General features: G+C 44.1%; 1 protein-coding gene across 1 annotated transcript in view; it reads right to left on the bottom strand.

Moving 5' to 3' along the window:
• LOC311137634 (phosphatidylinositol 4-phosphate 5-kinase type-1 gamma-like) overlaps window positions 1-17969 on the bottom strand; it is a 69069-nt gene extending 51100 nt beyond the window's left edge. Inside the window, exon 1 of the mRNA XM_084172146.1 lies at window positions 17495-17969. Coding sequence (XP_084028272.1) covers window positions 17495-17633 — 139 coding nt within the window. The 5' untranslated portion in view covers window positions 17634-17969. The remainder of the gene's footprint in view (window positions 1-17494) is intronic.
• Between the last annotated feature and the right edge of the window lie 1265 nt (window positions 17970-19234).

The following is a 19234-nucleotide window of genomic DNA, read 5'->3' as shown; positions in this document are numbered from 1 at the left end:
TGTTCCCAAACTATTATGTTATGAACAGAGTGGACTAAGTTTTGTAGACTTTACCCTTTGCAGAAGTTTTTTAAAATTGCATTGTTTAGAAGGAGTGCGAAGGCGAATGTAGTTATTGCAAACGCACACTTCACAGAGGAGGTGTTCCCTAACGAAAATATGCAGATAAATGCTAGAACGCGCCAATAGGATCTCGCTAGCTCATGCTTGGCTCTGCCCACCTCCTTGCTTGTTCTGCCCACTATGACTCATTTGTTCCCATTGGAAACGACAGGCTGTGGTCTATCTTGGTTTTGTTATACAAATATTTGGTAATACTGTAATCCCCTATCCAGCCTAACTGTGCCAGGACATACTAGTCTTGTCAGGACAGGTGGGTGTTGTTGCCTTCGAAAGCAGAACAATAACAATATAATGAAACTGAGGTTGGAACCTGGTGTATTGGCACCGACTACCATTGCAAACACAAAACTTTTGTGGTCTTTCCTATCCATGAAAGGCAATGGCTGCATGCTCACTACTGCTTCTCTAACTTCTCAATTTTTTTAAAGACCGATCCATTGAGACCAGATGGCAAAAGTGCTTAATACATTTAATATCAAAACCACGACCCAAACTGAACTCAGTTATTGAGATGGAAATTCAAAGCAAAGGATTTAATGGTATCTTTATTAAAACCATGTCCACTCTGCTGACTGCTGGGGTCTCATTGACTGTAGACTGATAGACTCAAAACCTCCACCGACCCTCATGTGTCCTGACATGGCCTGGAATGCAGAGTAATTTGCGTCCACATCCAAACTTCCAAAATGACTAATTCGAGTTAGAAAAGAGTTAGAGCACTCAACCAAAAAAGCAAAAGACGTCAGCTTGACGTCGAAACGTCAGTTACCCCTTCGCATCCTGTACAATGGATTAAAGTGAGCTAAAACAAATCAATCTCTGCTTTTTGTATTGAGTGCTCCAACTTTTTCTTGGTAAGCCCTTCTCATTATTTTTGTCATTGTTGTTGAGCACCCCTCCTTTCCTTTGTTTGATGAAGCGCGAAGGCCCACCTGAACTCCCAACACTCAAAACAAGTAAGGACTTGATCCTCATGAAATGCAGCAGTAAAGGCCAGTCAGTCTCTCGGAGTCCATAATGCTCTGTTTCTCTTCCTTCTACATGGCTCGAACATAACCTCCTTAGGGCTATAACACTGCCTGCCTGAGTGGAGCCCTGCTGTTTCCGTCTCTGGCTCCCCTCTGACTCAATGCTGTCTCGCATCGGTCTAAATGGTTATGATGGAGATGGACCCAGCATGGCTCTGTCATTCACCCAGAAACCCTGCTCGGCTGGGACAGACAGAGACTGTGGTGTGTTGAACATCATGCTCTAGCACACAGAGATGTCAACACACATCGATTGGCTTGTTGGGATTCATCATAGCCAGTTTATCAAACCTAATGTTGTGACATTATGTGGTATTCTAATGAATAGGACTCATCTGTTCCGAGACCTACAGTAGACAGGATATGAACATCTGCAGAGAACAACGTGTCAATATTGAGACAACTAAATATGTGAGCACAAATCTAGACCATGTTGTAAAAATAAACCTCTCTTTTAGGGGCTTTGGTTTACTTTCCCACTGTCAAGTAGACAGAGGATTGTTTAGCTAGTCCTATGAGCACAAATTATTTGGCTGTGTGTGTGTCAGCATATCCTCCCTTAGGGAGATATGTGCTCCTGTAGGGCCACTGGAAGCAGAGCTGCGTCCTGCTCCTTAGGCTGAGCTAAAAACAGCTCAGACCTCCAGGCAGAGAGGAGAGGGGGAAGGGGATTACACACGCACACACTCCCTCTCTCTTATGCAGTTTCTGTTTTCATCACTTACTGGGGCCTTGGATCGGAACTGAGTGGTTATCCCTCGCTGATCCCAAAAACTGTAGAGAGTTGTTGTGAGCAGCATGAAAGTCCTTTTAGGGTGAACTTAGGGGAGCATGGCAGTTAAAGAGCATATGTAGTAGCTAGGTTCTGTTTCATTCAGTTTACACCATGAATAATCAGGGTGGTGTTGGATGAGAGCAGCACATTTTCCTCTGGTGACTAAGAGCTAATGCTCTTGTTTACCTAGACTAGAGTCTGTCTGACACAGGAGCCATTGCGTAAATGCTGTATGGGCACGACAGTAGCAGTGCACACCTTCCCAAACTCCTGGGTTAGAATGGTCAAAACAACAATATATAATATATGCCATTTAGAGGACACTTTTATCCAAAGCGACTTACATTCATGCGTGCATACATTTTATGTATGGGTGGTCCCGGGAATCAAACCCACTACCCTGGCGTTACAAGCGCCATGCTCTACCAACTGAGCTACAAAGGACCCCATCTGGGCTCAGCAAGAGGCTGACCATAGATGGCTCAACCACAGCTTTATATGGAGGGACTAAGGTTGAATAAAGAGCTAAAACATGCCCTTCCATGTCAGAGACAAACTTGTGACTGTGTGGCTAGGTACAGTCAGATAGTCCGGCTGACACCTAACTCGAAGTCCACCTGAATTCAGTCGGGAAAGGCTATTTTGATGTTGTCGGCACGATGCGTCGATAATGAAGGGGATGTGCTTTTTTACTGATAGAGTGGCGAGTCGTCGTCTACCGTGTCCGAAAGCGACTTTACCATACATTTTCTGGAATCAGGTTCACTCAAACATCGTTTAAAAGCTTTGTTTTAGTATTGACAGTTACTGCTGATTTCGGGATTGTATATCGATACGCTCTCCTTAAATATTTGTCATCTGATGTACTCATTTCAGTTGTTTAATCAAACTTTTCGCCACCTGCTCCTGATATCATGGCATAAAAACTAATCTGTGTCCTGAATTCTGGTGTCGAGTTAATGCAGAATTCTGCATTTTCCACGCAGAAAAAATATATAAAACGCATAAGAAATACTGTATCTTGCTGAGTTTTGTAAACGCAGATCTTAAAATGCTTCTTATTGTAATTTCTGCTCTGCATCAGACACATTTTGTGCCTTAGTTGCACTTCTCCACTCAGATGACGAATGAGTATTCTATCATCAGACAGCGCTCTGACTGATGTGTAGCTACTTTTCTGTACTTTTCTCAGTGTAGCCTACTTTTCTCAGGTAAAATGCAAGACTAACTTCAAGCAAAACATTATGAAATGTTGCTGGCTATATACTTTCTATGATAAACATTAGAAATATAATGGCCAGGCATTGTTTCTGCAAGAAAGACCTTGCTTTTTCATTGTAAGCTCATTTGTGTGGCTGCTAGCCAAATAGTGTTGCACTTCTGCTGTCATCTGATGAAAATGAAGCGATTTTCTGCAGATTTTTTTGCACTAATGTATTTTGTGTGAAGAAAAACTATAGATGCACGCCCCTGATCACTCTATTGAAGCAAAAAAAACACTTGACTTTAAATATAAAACGCAGGTGAAATGGTTTAAAAACACAGATTTTCTGATGGTCTGCGTTTTGAAAATACTAATTTCTGAACTCTAACGTGACCCCTGGAATTAGCCTAGTGCGCATGTGCACCCAGCTATATCCTGTCCCGAGCTTGAATTCGCTGGTTTTCCCTGGCTAAACTAGCTGAACTATGCTAGTTTTGGTCCTCATTGCCAAACTTCATAAATACTGCACCCTCAACTTCAAAACCTCTTTGCTAGTTATACAATCATGTAATGGAGAAATTAGCTGGAAAGAAACGTGAAAATGATTGAATGTTTTATTGAATATTCATGGCTGGTTCGAGCTATCTGTCGTGTCGTAAGACAATGGTGGCAAAGGATATTATTGATACCTAAATGCGTCAGCATGCTTCAGTTTGGCTGGCGCCTAGCCGAACAAGTGTGCTCGCATACTCCCTTAAAAGACCTTCGCTTGAAAAACTAGAAAAAGCTGCAATAGTACTGTTTGTCCATTTTAAGACGCCGTAGCCATTATACACTTCCTCAAAATAGTCAGAATTAATTTAAGATAACGCAAGAAATCTGTCATTAATTTTGACGTTTTTGCCGAGGAGATCTTAATCGCGCAATTTTACATAATTTGGTGCAGTATTTCTCAATGAAAAAATGTGCAATGACAACAAATACTTTATTGAAGAATCCCTACTGTTGACCAATCACCGACGAAGGGGCCTAGACTTCGGCTACCGACTTTGCTTGCCTTCAGAAAGAATGTTGTGTGCCTGAACAGCCGAAAAAGTCCAAAACGAACAAAAACGTCACAAAATGTAATCATAATATGCATGAACTCTTACGAACTGTTTTGGCTGGGAAGCAGCCTTAACGTGGATCCAAGTTCAGTTTTGGCATAGGGTAAAGACGATCGCATGCTTCCAAACCAAAACAGTTCGGAACAGTTAGTGCATATATTATGATGAGATTTTGTGACGTTTTTGTTCGTTTTGGTGTTCGGCTAGGGTTTTGTCGGTTGTTCGGGCACACAACATTTTTTCTCAAGGCCAGCCAAAGTTCAGGATCCGAATTCTAAGCTCCTTCGTCTGTGATTGGTCAACTGTAGGGGTGATAAGAGTTTCTTCTTCTTGTCAATTCAGCCCGAAACTTCAAGCATCGATTGACCGAGGAGGTACAGAAGTACCTTCACCACTACGATTCTAGCCAAGCATTATATAAAGAACAGCATCTAAATGGCAATTCATGGAGGGAGATTGCGGAGACGCTGGGGTCCGACCCAACCACTTGTTCGAAAGAGTGGGGTAGGGTTCGCGCCAAATTCGTCAAGGCAAAGAAAAATAAACAAGGGAGATGCTGTTGGAAAAGCTACTCCAGACAGTAGCCTTTCCACCGGTAGCGTGCCAACTGCACGCTGCCTCAAAACTTGAGGAATCTGTGGCATGTTGTTGTGTGACAAAACTGCACATTTGGCCTTTTATTGTCCCTATTATCCCTATGTAATGATAATGCTGTTCAATCAGCTTCTTGATATGCCACACCTGTCAGGTGGATGAATTATCTTGGCAAAGTAGAAATGCTCACTAACAGGTTGAGATTAATAAGCTTTTTGTGCATATGGATCTTTTTTCTGGGATCTTTTATTTCAGCTCATGAAATATGGGACCAACACTTTACATGTTGCGTTTATATTTTGTTCAGTATATTTTTTACACACCCTTGGTAAACAAACACTTCACAGGGTTATGAAAGTGCACAGTGATCTTGATGCTCCTTTCCAATAAATATTGAGGGTCTTATTCTGGTGATATGATGATCGATGCTTGACTGCCGTTTGACAAATACAAATATTCTTGCCCTTATTCATAATAATCTCATCATGTAGACTAGCCTACTCGCACTGTATCTGCGAGCTGTTGGCTAGAGCAATGTGCCAAGACCAGAGTAGGCACATTTGTGACAAAACTATTGGTAGAGTTGAAAATGCGATGGAAACACATTGAACTTTAGATTTTTATTCGGTACATGAAAACATAAGCGAAAAAGTACATTTTGTGTGCACTACGTCATCATGCACTGATTTTTATCTGCAACAAGTCCGTTTGGTGGAAACACACCACTGGTGGGAAAATGCGCATATTTTCTTTATGTGGATATTAGAATATTCGCATGAAAATCTGTTGCCAATTGGATGGAAACCTAGCTTGTAAAGTAGAATATTCAGTGTAGTAAATAATTGATTGAGTTAAGCTAACCTGTGTGGCCATCTGACTAAGCCAGAATTCAGATCTACTTCACTAGAGCAGGTTACGTTCTTGTGGGTCTTAGAGGTCAGTGCAGAATGGCTGCTAGTAGTCCAGCAACATAGTTGATATTAATAGCCCCCGAGGAGTTCTAGGATAATGTCTGGATTCTGACCCACAATGATGAGTGATTGAATGATACTGTCATAAATAATCCAGTGTGCCACGGTGACTTTAGCAGATGAAATGAAGTGGCGTTTGCACAGATGACTACTACTCTCAAAACATTACCCGTGTGAACTATCACCCCTCAATAACTCTCATGCTTTAGGAGAAACTGTTGCTCAATCTGTCTTCATATTTAGAGACAGGTAAAGCAGTGAAGACTTAGATAAACTCTCCTTACTCCGCCGACCTGACATGAGCACTGAAACAGAAAATTCCCAGTCTAAACACATTCACTGTGTCATGCAGACTCTGGAGGGGCTGTTTAAAGAACTTTGAAGTCCTAACATCTATGAAGTTAAAATACAGAGGCATTAGAGCGGGAGACAGAGGAGGAGATGATAAAAAGAATAAAATAGAACGAACAATAATCTGGAAAAGTTTTGATTGAGGGTTTAGCGGGGACCGAGCTAGCTTCAAACAGCTCTGGATTCTCTCAGACTTTAGTAAGAGGATATGAAATGATAATAGCGCCACTCGATAGTGTGCACAGCACCTTGTAATTAGAATCAAAAGCAACCTTTGGTTTGAAAGCCCCCTGAGGGTACACAACAAGGCAGCGTGACACTGAAGTCATCAGTGTAATAAAGTCTGAACTGAAGTTGAGCTCAGTCCTCACCTGCAGACTGGCACCGACACACACAGAGTAGAAGTGATAATGATGGTGCCTCCATGGTTCTTCAATATAATACAAATTGAAAACTGGGCCTACATGAAAACCTATGGACAAGGGTGGCCAAACAAACAGCCAAAAAGGATGTTCCTATCTGGTCAATTTACCCACATACCTTAAGGCAATGCAACATCTGGATATGCAAGCAAGCACACAACTGGGGCGGCAGGTAGCTTAGTGGTTAAGAACGTTGTGCCAGTAACCGAAAGGTCGCTGGTTCTAATCCCCTAGCCGACTAGGTGAAAAATCTGTCGATGTGCCCTTGAGCAAGGCACTTAACCCTAATTGCTCCTGTAAGTCGCTCTGGATAAGAGCGTCTGCTAAATGACTAAAATGTAAATGTAACTACTACATCATAAGTACTAAGCAAATCTGACAGAAAAAGATCCGGAAGGACTCCGGTCTAAGTTCTGGCCAGCAAGTTCTGGCCTAAGTTCTGGTCGCTCCGGAGGGAGAGATCGGAAATAACACATGCAGATGGATCAATGGTAGCAGGCACACCATTGAGCCACTGTCAGGGTTTCTGACAGCAGCAGCCTACAGAGGAGAACGGAGAGGGAGAGATAAGGAAAAAGGGATGGATGCTGAGGAACAAGTGGCTGAGTCAAGGAATTCACTGACTCACAAGGGAGAGGAGAGGTGTGGTACAAGTGTGGACTCTAAGGCTGGGGGAAGGAGAGAACCAAGGAGAGGAGAGGATGAGGGCAGGAGAGGACCAAGGAGAGGAGAGGATGAGGGCAGGAGAGGACCAAGGAGAGGAGAGGATGAGGCCAGGAGAGGACCAAGGAGAGGAGAGGATGAGGGCAGGAGAGGACCAAGGAGAGGAGAGGATGAGGGCAGGAGAGGACCAAGGAGAGGAGGTAGGGCATGCCTAAGTGAGATGAATTATGTCAACCTGACAGGGGGATTGTTCATTGATCTAAAGAGAAGAATTCCAGTTGCTTGAGTGTGAAGGACAGAATGGAACAAAATGGTGAGATGGTTATTTCACGAGCAACAGTTACTCCCAAACCATATTCTCACTAAGAAACGTGATGATCTCATGTAGAATTAACACTCAACATATAGGCAGAAACTCAAACAGGAAGTACCCATGCTAAGGACTATTCAACGCTGGTCTGACCAATCGGAATCCAAGCTTCAAGATTGTTTTGATCACGCGGACTGGGATACGTTCTGGGTAGCTTGCGAAAATAATTTAGACTAAATAGACTGAAATGGTGACTGAGTTTATCAGTATATAGGAGATGTTGTGCCCACTATGACTATTAAAACCTACCCTAACCAGAAACTGTGGATAGATGTCAGCATTCGCGCAAAACTGAAAGTGCGAACCACCGCATTTAACCATGGCAAGGTGACTGGGAATATGGCAGAATACAAACAGTGTAGCTACTCACCCCGCAAGGCAATTAAACTGGCAAAACATCAGTATAGAGACAAAGTGGAGTCGCAATTCAACGGCTCAGACATGAGACGTATGTGGCAGGGTCTACAGACAATCACGGACTACAAAAGGAAAACCAGCCACGTCACCGACACCGACGTCTTGCTTCCGGACAAGCTAAACACCTTCTTCGCCCGCTTTGAGGATAACACAGTGCCACCGACGCGGCCCACTACCAAGGACTGTGGGCTCTCCTTCCGCAAAATACAGGTTTACGCAGACACACTCCAGGGCACAAAACAGGCGCACTGGAAAATACAAGGCACACAGGAAATACTCCCGTCGATACAAAATACACAAGCTCCACCGAGCTTCACTAACCTCCACAAATAAACAATCACCCACATAGACAAGGAAGCAGAGGGAACACTTATACATCATACTCTATCATACATCCTGAGTACGAAGAACGTGAAGGAAGACGCACTGTCCCGGCTGTATGACACAGAGGAGAGGCCCATTGACAACACCCCCATACTGCCGGCCTCCTGCATTGTGGCGCCGGTAGTATGGGCGATGGACGCGAATATAGCGTTTATAACATTAATGTGCACTACAGTTGTTTTATTACCCTTTAAAAAACTACTACTACTAGAACGCCTTCCAGACCTTGGATGTGAACTGGGGACCTCGGTCAGACACTATATCCTCTGGTACCCCGTAGTGCCGGAAGACGTGTGTAAACAGGGCCTCCGCAGTTTGCAGAGCCGGGCAGAGGAAGGAGGCGGCAGGCTTTAGAAAAGCGGTCCACAACGACCAGGATGGTGGTGTTACCTTGGGAGAGGGGAAGATCAGTTAGAAAATCAACATGGGCGATGGACGCGGATATAGAGCAGGCATTACGCACGGATCCCTCTCCACCTCAGTGTCCAGATGGGCTACAGTACGTGCCTGCTCTTATCCGTGATCATCTGATCTACTGGGCACACACGTCACTCTCCTCTGGTCACCCAGGTATCGGCCGTACAGTGCGCTGCCTGACCGGAAAATACTGGTGGCCTACCTTGGCTAAGGACGTGAGGGTGTATGTCTCCTCCTGCTCAGTGTGCGCCCAGAGTAAGGCACCTAGGCACCTCCCAGCTGGTAAGTTACAACCTTTACCAGTTCCACAACGACCATGGTCTCACCTAAGTGTTGATTTTCTAACTGATCTTCCCCTCTCCCAAGGTAACACCACCATCCTGGTCGTTGTGGACCGCTTTTCTAAAGCCTGCCGCCTCCTTCCTCTGCCCGGCTCTGCAAACTGCGGAGGTCCTGTTTACACACGTCTTCCGGCACTACGGGGTACCAGAGGATATAGTGTCTGACCGAGGTCCCCAGTTCACATCCAAGGTCTGGAAGGCGTTCATGGAACGTCTGGGGGTCTCGGTCAGCCTGACCTCTGGGTTCCACCCCGAGAGTAATGGGCAGGTGGAACGGGTAAATCAGGACGTGGGTAGGTTCCTGCGGTCCTACTTCCAGGACCGGCCGGGGGAGTGGTCGGTGTTCTTGCCATTGGCAGAATATGCCCAGAACTCTCTCCGCCACTCCTCCACTAACCTAACGCCTTTCCAGTGTGTTCTAGGTTACCAACCGGTTCTGGCACCGTGGCACCAGAGCCAGACCGAGGCTCCTGCGGTGGATGACTGGTTTCGGCGCGCGGAAGAGACGTGGTTCACCTCCAACGCGCCGTGCGTCGTCAGAAGGCCAACGCTGACCACCACCGCAGTGAGGCCCCAGTCTTTGTACCGGGGGATCGGGTCTGGCTCTCGACTCGGAATCTGCCCCTCTGCCTGCCCTGCCGGAAGCTGAGCCCGCGGTTTGTGGGGCCGTTCAAAGTCCTGAGGAGAGTCAACGAGGTCACTTATAGGTTATTACTTCCCTGATTACCGTATTAACCCCTTGTTTCATGTGTCTCTCCTCAGGCCGGTGGTAGCTGGTCCGCTCCAGGAGTCTGAGGTGCGGGAGGTCCCTACACCTCCTCTGGACATCGAGGGGGCCCCGGCGTACTCTGTCCGTTCCATCATGGATTCGCGGCGTCGGGTGGGGGGCCTTCAGTACCTCGTGGAGTGGGAGGGGTACGGTCCGGAGGAACGGTGCTGGGTCCCGGTGAGGGATATCCTCGATCCCTCCATGTTACAGGATTTCCACCGTTGCCATCCGGCTCGCCCTGCTCCGCATCCTCCTGGCCGTCCCCGAGGCCGGGGTCGGCACGCGTCAAGGGGGGGTACTGTCACGACTTCCGCCGAGGCTACCTCCCCTCCTTGTTCGGGCAGGTTTCGGCATTCGGCGTCACCGGCTTACTAGCAACTGTCGATCCATTTATCATCACTCCATTTGTCTTGTCTTCAATCACACACACACCTGGTCCTTATTCCTCATTAGTCATCGTATAAGTGTTCCCTCTGCTTCCTTGTCTGTGTGGGTGATTGTTTATTTGTGGAGGTTAGTGAAGCTCGGTGGAACTCGTGTATTTTGTATTGACGGGAGTATTTCCCGTGTGCCTTGTATTTTCCAGTGCGCCTGTTTTGTGCCCTGGAGTGTGTTTGACGAATTTCTGCGTAAACCTGTATTTTGCGGATTAAAGCCTGTTATTCTGTGATTTACCCTCCTGCGCCTGACTCCTTCAACACCACCTCTTCACAAATTGTCCTATTAACAATCAACCATATTAGCAAACTTATTTAATTTCAAACTTCACATTTCTCTAGTATAGGCTACTTATTGCAATGAACGATAACAGCAAGATGCCTGCGATATGTGATTGGTGTCAATACATTTCGGTTTATCATCCCAGCTCTAATGGAGAGCCCATATATTACAGACAAAATTTTCACAGAACAATGGGCCCAATCAACCACAGATAATTGAGATCTTATCCTTATTCAGCAGTGACAATCTGATTACAGGGCACTACTGTGCAACCATTTCACTCACATATGCGCCTAAATATTTTGCTGTGCGACCTGGAATTAAAATTTAGGAGCACCAATGTGCCTAGAAAAATTAAAGATTCTAGCTTTAATATCTCTAATCCTTTTTCATTGTGCTCCTTCATTTCTTTGTGTGTGTGGCACCTACATTTGTTCAATTTAGGCGCACTTGTGGTCCTTGTAAAAAAGGTCAGCGTAAAGCCCTGGATTATGTTCCTCTTTCCATAAGTGATGATGATATAATCAATAGCCTTGGCCTATTGGTGGGCTGGCTTAGGCCTAGTCTACTTATTTAGAATGGTCAGGCTGTCAACTCAGCATGCACCTTTATGATCTCATATCTGACCAAACAATTGCCAAAGAAAGACCCATTCCGAGCAGACAGCAGCAGATGGAGTTGGCCTGTGGAGCACCTACAAATCAGTCCATTATGGCTTATCAGGTGCAACAGCTAAACCTCAGAATTGGAAGATCTACACCAGAAGGCGTGGCGCACACACACACAACATTATTGGGTGTGTGCGGGTGAAAGTATGAGTGAAAGACTAGTTGCTAAATTTAGACTTGATCGTGAAGTCAAGATAGCACGGCGAAAGGACGTGGAATGTAAAACAGACAAATATCAGCTGGGAAACCAAATAATCTCAGGTTGAATTTTTCCACAACAGGAGCGTCAGGTTGGGGAGCCATTGGGGAGATGTGACCAGTAGCCTAAATTATCATCCATTAGTCACACGTGATGTGACATTGTTTGTGTCCTGAAAAACAACCCTAGTTTGCTCTCCAGAAAATGTAGCTAGCTGCCTGAGAGTCGTGGATCAAGCTTTATCAAACATCCCCAGGGAAGTGAGAAAATTCTCTCTACATCATACGTCAGTTGGCATTCCTACATGGAAAGCTTTCATTGCATGTCTGTGGAAAGTGGTGTTTTCGCCTATTTGCTAGTCTAAATTAAACTTCATTAGTCAAATTGTAAAGATTTTGCTAACACTGCATCAGTTAGCCTCAGGGTGGGAAATGAACACCCGCCAAATACGGGTAGATTTTGGAATTGGTGAGTAAGAATTTCTATATTAGCCTAGATCTGGGCGATATGGACAAAAATCCATATTGTGATATATTGCCGGAGTTGAGAGTTTCCAAGTTCCTTGGTGTCCACATCACCAACAAACTATCATGGTCCAAACACACCAAGACAGTCGTGAAGAGGGCACGACAACACCTTTTCCCCCTCAGGAGACTCAAAAAGTTATACAGCTGCCAATCGAGAGCATCCTGACCGGTTGCATCACCGCCTGGTATGGCAACTGCTCGGCATCCGACCGTAAGGCGCTACAGAGGGTAGTGCGTACGGCCCAGTACATCACTGGGGCCAAGCTTCCTGCCATCCAGGATCTACATACTAGGCAGTGTCAGAGGAAGGCCCAAAACATTTTCAAAGACTCCAGTCACCCAAGTCATAGACTGTTACTGCATGGCAAGCGGTACCTGAGTGCCAAGTCTAGGTCCAAAAGAATTCTTAATAGCTTCTACCCCCAAGCCATAAGACTGCTGAACAATTAATCAAATGGCCACCCGGACTATTTACATTGACCCCCCCCCCCCCCCCCCCCCCTTTGTTTTTACACTGCTGCTACTTGCTGTTTAATATCTATGCATAGTCACTTTACCCCTACCTACATATACAAATTACCTCGACTAACCTGTACCCCCGCACATTGACTCTGTACCGGTACCCCCTGGATATAGCCTCGTTATTGTTATTTTATTGTGTTACTTTTTATTAAATATTTTACTTTAGTTTATTTAGTAAATATTTTCTTAACTATTTCTTGAACTGCATTGTTGGTTAAGGGCTTGTAAGTAAGCATTTCACCTGTTGTATTTGGCGCATGTGATAAATAAAATTTTATATGACGCAATAACGATAAATAGAATGATACGTTTATAACATTAATGTGCACTAAAGTTGTTTTATTACCCTTTAAAAAACTACTACTACTAGTTTGATTGTTGTAGCCATCAATTGGTCCATTAACAATCACCCATATGCGCAAACATATTTTATTTCAAACCTCAAATTTCTCAAGTAAAAGCTACTATATTGTATAAAATTATGAACGCAACATGCAACAATTTAAACGATTTACTGAGTTACAGTTCATATAAGGAAATCAGTCAATTGAAATAAATTCATTAGGCCCTAATCTATGGATTTCACATGGCTGGGCAGGGGTGCAGCCATGGGTGGGCCTGGGAGGGCATTGGCCCACCCACTTGGGAGACAGGCCCACCCACCGGGAAGCCAGGCCCAGCCAATCAGAATGAGTTTTTCCCCACAAAAGGGCTTTATTACAGACAGAAATACTCCTCAGTTTCATCAGCTGTCCGGGTTGCTGGTCTCAGACGATCCCGCATGTGAAGAAGCCGGATGTGGAGGTCCTGGGCTGGCGTGGTTACACGTGGCCTGCAGTTGAGGCCAGTTGGACGTACTGCCAAATAGTCTAAAACGATGTTGGAGGTGGCTTATGGTAGAGAAATTAACATTCCATCCACTGGCAAAACCTCTGGTGGACATTCCTGCAGTCAGCATTACAATTGCGCGCTCCCTCAAAATTTGAGACATCTGTGGCATTGTGTTGTATGACAAAACTGCACATTTTAGAGTGGCCTTTTATTGTCCCCAGAACAAGGTGCGCCTGTGTAATGACCATGCTGTTTAATCAGCTTCTTGATATGCCACACCTCACAGGTGGATGGATTATCTTGGCAAAGGAAACATGCACAATAAAAGGGATGTAAACAGATTTGTGCACAAAATTAGAGAGAAATAAGCTTTTTGTGTGTGGAACATTTCTGGGATATTTTATTTCAGCTCATGAAACATGGGACCAACACTTTACATGTTGCATTTATATTTTTGTTCAGTATATTATCGTAATGAATGATATCAGCAAAATGCCTGCAATAAGTAGTCGGTGTCAATAATTTTTGGTTTATCGTCCCAGCTCTATCTTAGCCTATTTCTGCAAAAGGCTATACCAGTACAAATCCCAGTGGTATAATAGCATGGCTTCCATTTAGTCTACACTTCTCTACATAATAAAACAATTAATGTGTGAAGATCTCCATGCATCCATTCCTGTACATTCAGTGCAATGTGCACACTCAAACTGAACTTTCATTTTCACCCACACCTGAGCAGCAGCACTCCTGCATGTCCCTCCCTAGACTGATTCATGGGAGTTTTGTCCTGAAGTATGGCCTTGCCTCTTGTCAGAGTCAGCGCTTTTCTCACAAGGGACATGATAAAATCTTCCAGCCTTGACATACAGTTAAGGGGACCAGCTAACATAACGTGACTGACACAGCTGGCTCAGCAACGCCACACACACACACACACACACACACATTAGGAGGAAAGCCATTGCACAGATTCCCGAGGTACACATTCAGCTATTACGCAACCGCTATTAAAGTATGTTATGTGACATGACATGTATGTTGACTGCACTGTAAATAAAGTTAGGCCCACATTTTAATGTGAAATACGAGCTTGTGCTTTCAAACATCTGTAATGTATCATTAAATCTCCCCAAAACGTGAAACTGGGCTGGAATTAACAAATGAGAAATGTCTTCACCTCATTTAGTTGACAGGGACACAGCACATTACTCAATTGTTTTTGATCTCACAGTGTAAAATTGCCAGTTAGGCCTAGCTATGAAGCTATTTTTCTTCAGTATTCCTGGCCAGGCTAAAACAGATTAAACGAGATAGCGTCAACAACAATTCAATACAAACTTACAACATGAGAAGGATGAGTTTATTTTTTAAAAAACAGACAATAAGGAACTGCAATGGCCTAGTAGGCAAATTCCTTTTTTGAACCATCAGTTTCGCTTCCAAAAATAGTGATAAGAAAAGTGATTTCAAAGAGAGCCAATACACTATCACCAACATTTCAGAGATGAGCCGAACCTCTACAAACCTCATTATTTCCGGAGCCCTCAACAGAAGAGAACACATGCAGAAAAGGTTTAATCAAGTGGGTTTCTGGCACTGTCGGATGAAGGGATTTGGAATCAGTCCACAGTGTTGACAGCAGAGAAAAATAGCAAGAGGAGAAAACCTAGACTGTGTATTCAAATTCAGCTATATGAAATGTTCCCATCTGGCCATTGCAGAGGACTGTGAACATTGCAGCACCACCATCATACATAACCTTTTTGTATCTTTCTGAATAGACTAGAGTATAGGTAACCTAGGCTATACCTCAAAGTAGACCTATAGGATCATGACCTGGGTAGAAATCGGATCAGGCAGGCAAGTATTGCATACAGTTATTAGAAAATAAGACAAACGGAAGAAAACAGTGAGTTTTCTTTCCAAATCCTTGAATGCATTCTTCAGATTTATTTCCAAGATAGTAGCTAGCTAAACTATACCTGCCAAATTGTACACACTACAGGGCAACATCACAGGCAGTTAGTGGTGCACGACTCCAAGCTTTTTGGACTCGACTCTGACTCCTGTGGTTGGAGTCGTAGGAGTCGACTCTTGCTCGACTCCCAAAATACACAAACACCACCTCATTATTGCAGTCTAACTAGGAAGACTACATTTGCGTTCTAGAGGACTGACATGAGCATGATGCTGCCCATTTGCTCATCAATTTCACCTATAAAAGGCCTAAGTGTTGTGTTGGAACTAGAATACATCTGCTGTGCGCAACCTTGACGGATCCCATGGGATGACGCCGGGCAATCTACGCTGATAAACCTATTCTTTGCCATGTTATAGCCCTATTCGGACGGGTATTACTAGTGACGTTGGTTTTGTAATTATTATCCAAGCATGTGCGTTATTCCAGAGGACGATACACACAGGCTTCGTTTTTCCAAACTGCCCCCTGTAATTCTTATTTTTTTCTAATTTAATTGACTCTTATAACGATAGCCTGGTGGTTTTTATTGTAGGCATGAATATATTTCAACGTCATGTCTTGACGATAATAGGCTACAGGGATAACTGCCAAATGTATAGGTATCCCCATAACATTTAAATTGATGAATTGTGACGTACTTCCTAATAACAATGCCCCCCATGCTGCTGACTTGAGCTCATGAATCGTATTTGCACTTGACTATGTTTATGGATTAAACAAATGAATTTGCCATTTCCAAAAAGTTTAGCGGGGATGCTGCTTTGCAATCTATTGCCTAGGACAGGGCTCTCCAACCCTGTTCGTGTGTAGAGCTACCATCCTGTAGGTTTTCACTCCAAACCTAATCTAGCGCATCTGATTAAATAATTAGCTGGTTGATCAACTGAATCAGGTTAGTTACAACTGGAGTTGGAGCGAAAACCAACAGGAAGGTAGCTCTCCAGGAACAGGGTTGGAGAGCCCTGACCTAGGACATCAACAGCCAGGGTTTCATTAAATAAACTATAGGCACAATAGTTTTTATTGCACATTTAGGGCTAATTAAACTGATGCATTTGGCGATGTTCAACTTCAATTCACTGGCACCATGAAGAATAGTTTAGCCATACTCATTGATAGCCTAATATATAATTTTGGTTAATTTACGAGGCATTGCTAGACAATACATTGCTAGATACAGATTACCAAAATATGGCCTATACGCACGGTTCTGACTGGCCCGATCCTCTTTCCCTCACTGGCTCGCCTGCTCCTCTTTCTCTTCGTTATGAAAAACGCTAGTGTGTGTTTGGACTTTGGTCTGTTGCGTGTAGAATAGCTCAGCCTACTCATTGATAACCCCTACTTTAGTGAACTTGCGCGAGACATTGCAAGCCAATAACTGGCGAAATACAGCATTGCGATAGCCTCCATCTTCTGGTTACCGATGCACGGTTCTGACCGTCTGCCTGGTGGCGGACACGCCTACTCATGTCTGGCTGTGCCCCCTCCCATCGCTCTCTCTCTCTCTCGCTAGTTTGCTCTTTCTTTGCTGTTAAAGATGCAAGACTTTGTGTTCTCGAAGTAGACTACGGCAAATAGTTTCCTAAATTGCAAAAATACTGAATATTAGGAGTCGATTCCTAGCAGAATCGAAGCTTGACACCCAGAAATGATAGTCGACTGACAAGGAGTCGAGGAATCGATTATTTTGGAGTCGACTCCCCACCACTACAGGCAGTGCCAGTGGCACGCTTCTTCATCAAGGTATGGTCGGATGCTTGCTAGCATCCCTAGCATTCTCTAGCTTCCCATCCAAGCTAATGTCAAAGTTAAACATTTGAAAAAATACTTATTTTCACCCTGTATGAAGTTAAATTGATGTGGCATTCAGTGAGTTACCTTGCTGCTAGCTGTAATCTCAATGACAGTCAGCCTAACCTGCTAGCTAGCTGAGTCAGCTAGCTAGCAGGTTAGCATAACTTGCTTACATTCCTTGCATGGCTAGCTAGTAATGTTACCTGGCTAAAAGAAGATGAACCACAGAACCACAGCCACGTCTGGAACTGCATCAATACAGCTAGCTAATACAATGCCAGATATAGCTTTACTCAATACAAATATTTAGTTACCGAAGTCGCTATCCATTCCATAGCTAACTCCAATGACAGTGTCCGCATCCTCGGATGCTGTGGCCCCGGAAAAAGGACTCGCTTCCCTGGCCTCTGACAGCCCAACCGCTCCCTCAGCTGCTGGCAGTGCTGCTTCCATTCAGACTCCCGGAGAAAGGGCGAGCCCTCCGAATGAATGACCAACAGCGATGGCGCGATTCGTAGAAAAATAACTGTTGTTATTCAACGTCCTACAGCTAAACTATAATATGAAATTAAAACAAGAAATTCAGTGTGATATCCGTTATGGTCCAAGACCAGGCATCCGTGCAGTTGTTATCAGCGCTTCGGCAGCACAGGTCCTCTCGGTTCGACTGCACTTGCTGCTGTCGCTGGCAGATGCTGTGCATTCTGTCTCCCTCCGACTGATTATTGAAGAACTGCTGCCATTGGCTTGACTGTACGTCACGTATTCCCCTGTGCAAGGCAAGTATAAATGAAATATGGCTACAATAAACAAAATTAACTGCTTTGATTGAATCCTTCCTTTTTTAATTGACGAACAAAACATGTTTTATCCTCAAAAAGGGTGGCTAGCTACCTAGCTTGACTCCTGTCCATGACCTTTCAAAATGGATGATGACCAAATCTATTGATGCATGTATTCTGCACAAAGATGGTATACTCTCAGACTAGCATATTTATTGGTCCCCATCAACAAAAGCCAGGGATTGCCTTTGATATCTGAAATCCGTGGCACCTTGATGAGGCACTGCTCCTCTTCCATCATTGAAAAAGCTCAGGTTGCAGAATGACTGACAAGCACCTACAGAGGCTTGTAGGCTTCTGCTCTTCTTGGTAGGAGAGTTAAAAGGAAAATAGCATTTGTGGTATTATAGATTGGCTGAGCATTGTAGGGACGAAGGGACCCTGAGTCAACCTTTGTTATTTTGTCAACTATCAGGTCCTCAAATGTATTCTGGTCGGCAAAGGGCTCTTCTTAACGTAATCAACTAAAATAATAGCTGTTGTTGTGAATGGCAATGTGAACTGCATTTCTAACAACTAACCTGACCTGTCCATCTACAGAACTTGATTAAATCTGACTGGGCTTAATGTAGATTATTAATCAAATGCAGATTCATCATGAGTGTTCATTTGAAATTATAAACCGGGTCGTTCGAGCCCTGAATGCTGGTTGGCTGAAAGCCATGGTATATCAGACTGTATACCACGGGTATGACAAAAAAATAATTTTTACTATTCTAATTACATTGGTAACCAGTTTGTAAAAGCATTAAGGCACCTCAGGGGTTTGTGGTATATGGGCAATATACCACAGCTAGGGGCTGTATCCAGCCCACACCACCTCGGGCCTTATTGCTTAAGTATGAACTCAGTGGCCAACAGTCTGTCAACAGAGCAAAGGGACTCTATGGTAGTACCATTTTGCTCTCAAATACAGTAGAGGGCAGGGTAACGACATTTCAGCAGAACAATTTCACAAATTCAATTTCAGGCACTACCACTCATATGAAGGAATGCTCTCAGGTGACTATCTCCTTTTTAGGTAATCAGTAACTTTAACTTCTTGTTGCATCACATGGAACAACCTTGTCCACATCATCAACTCCTGGCAAAACATCAGCATAGCAAAACAAGTTAGTAACAGGAACGATGGTTTTATTACTGTTCTACTTGTGTAGTGTGTGATGGGAATTCAAAACAAGAAACAGAAAGATGTATTCCCCATTGACAATA

The sequence above is a fragment of the Coregonus lavaretus genome (genome assembly GCF_964263955.1).
Source record: "Coregonus lavaretus genome assembly, chromosome: 11".
NCBI classification, from domain to species: domain Eukaryota; kingdom Metazoa; phylum Chordata; class Actinopteri; order Salmoniformes; family Salmonidae; genus Coregonus; species Coregonus lavaretus.
This window is presented reverse-complemented; position numbering and strand designations above follow the sequence as displayed.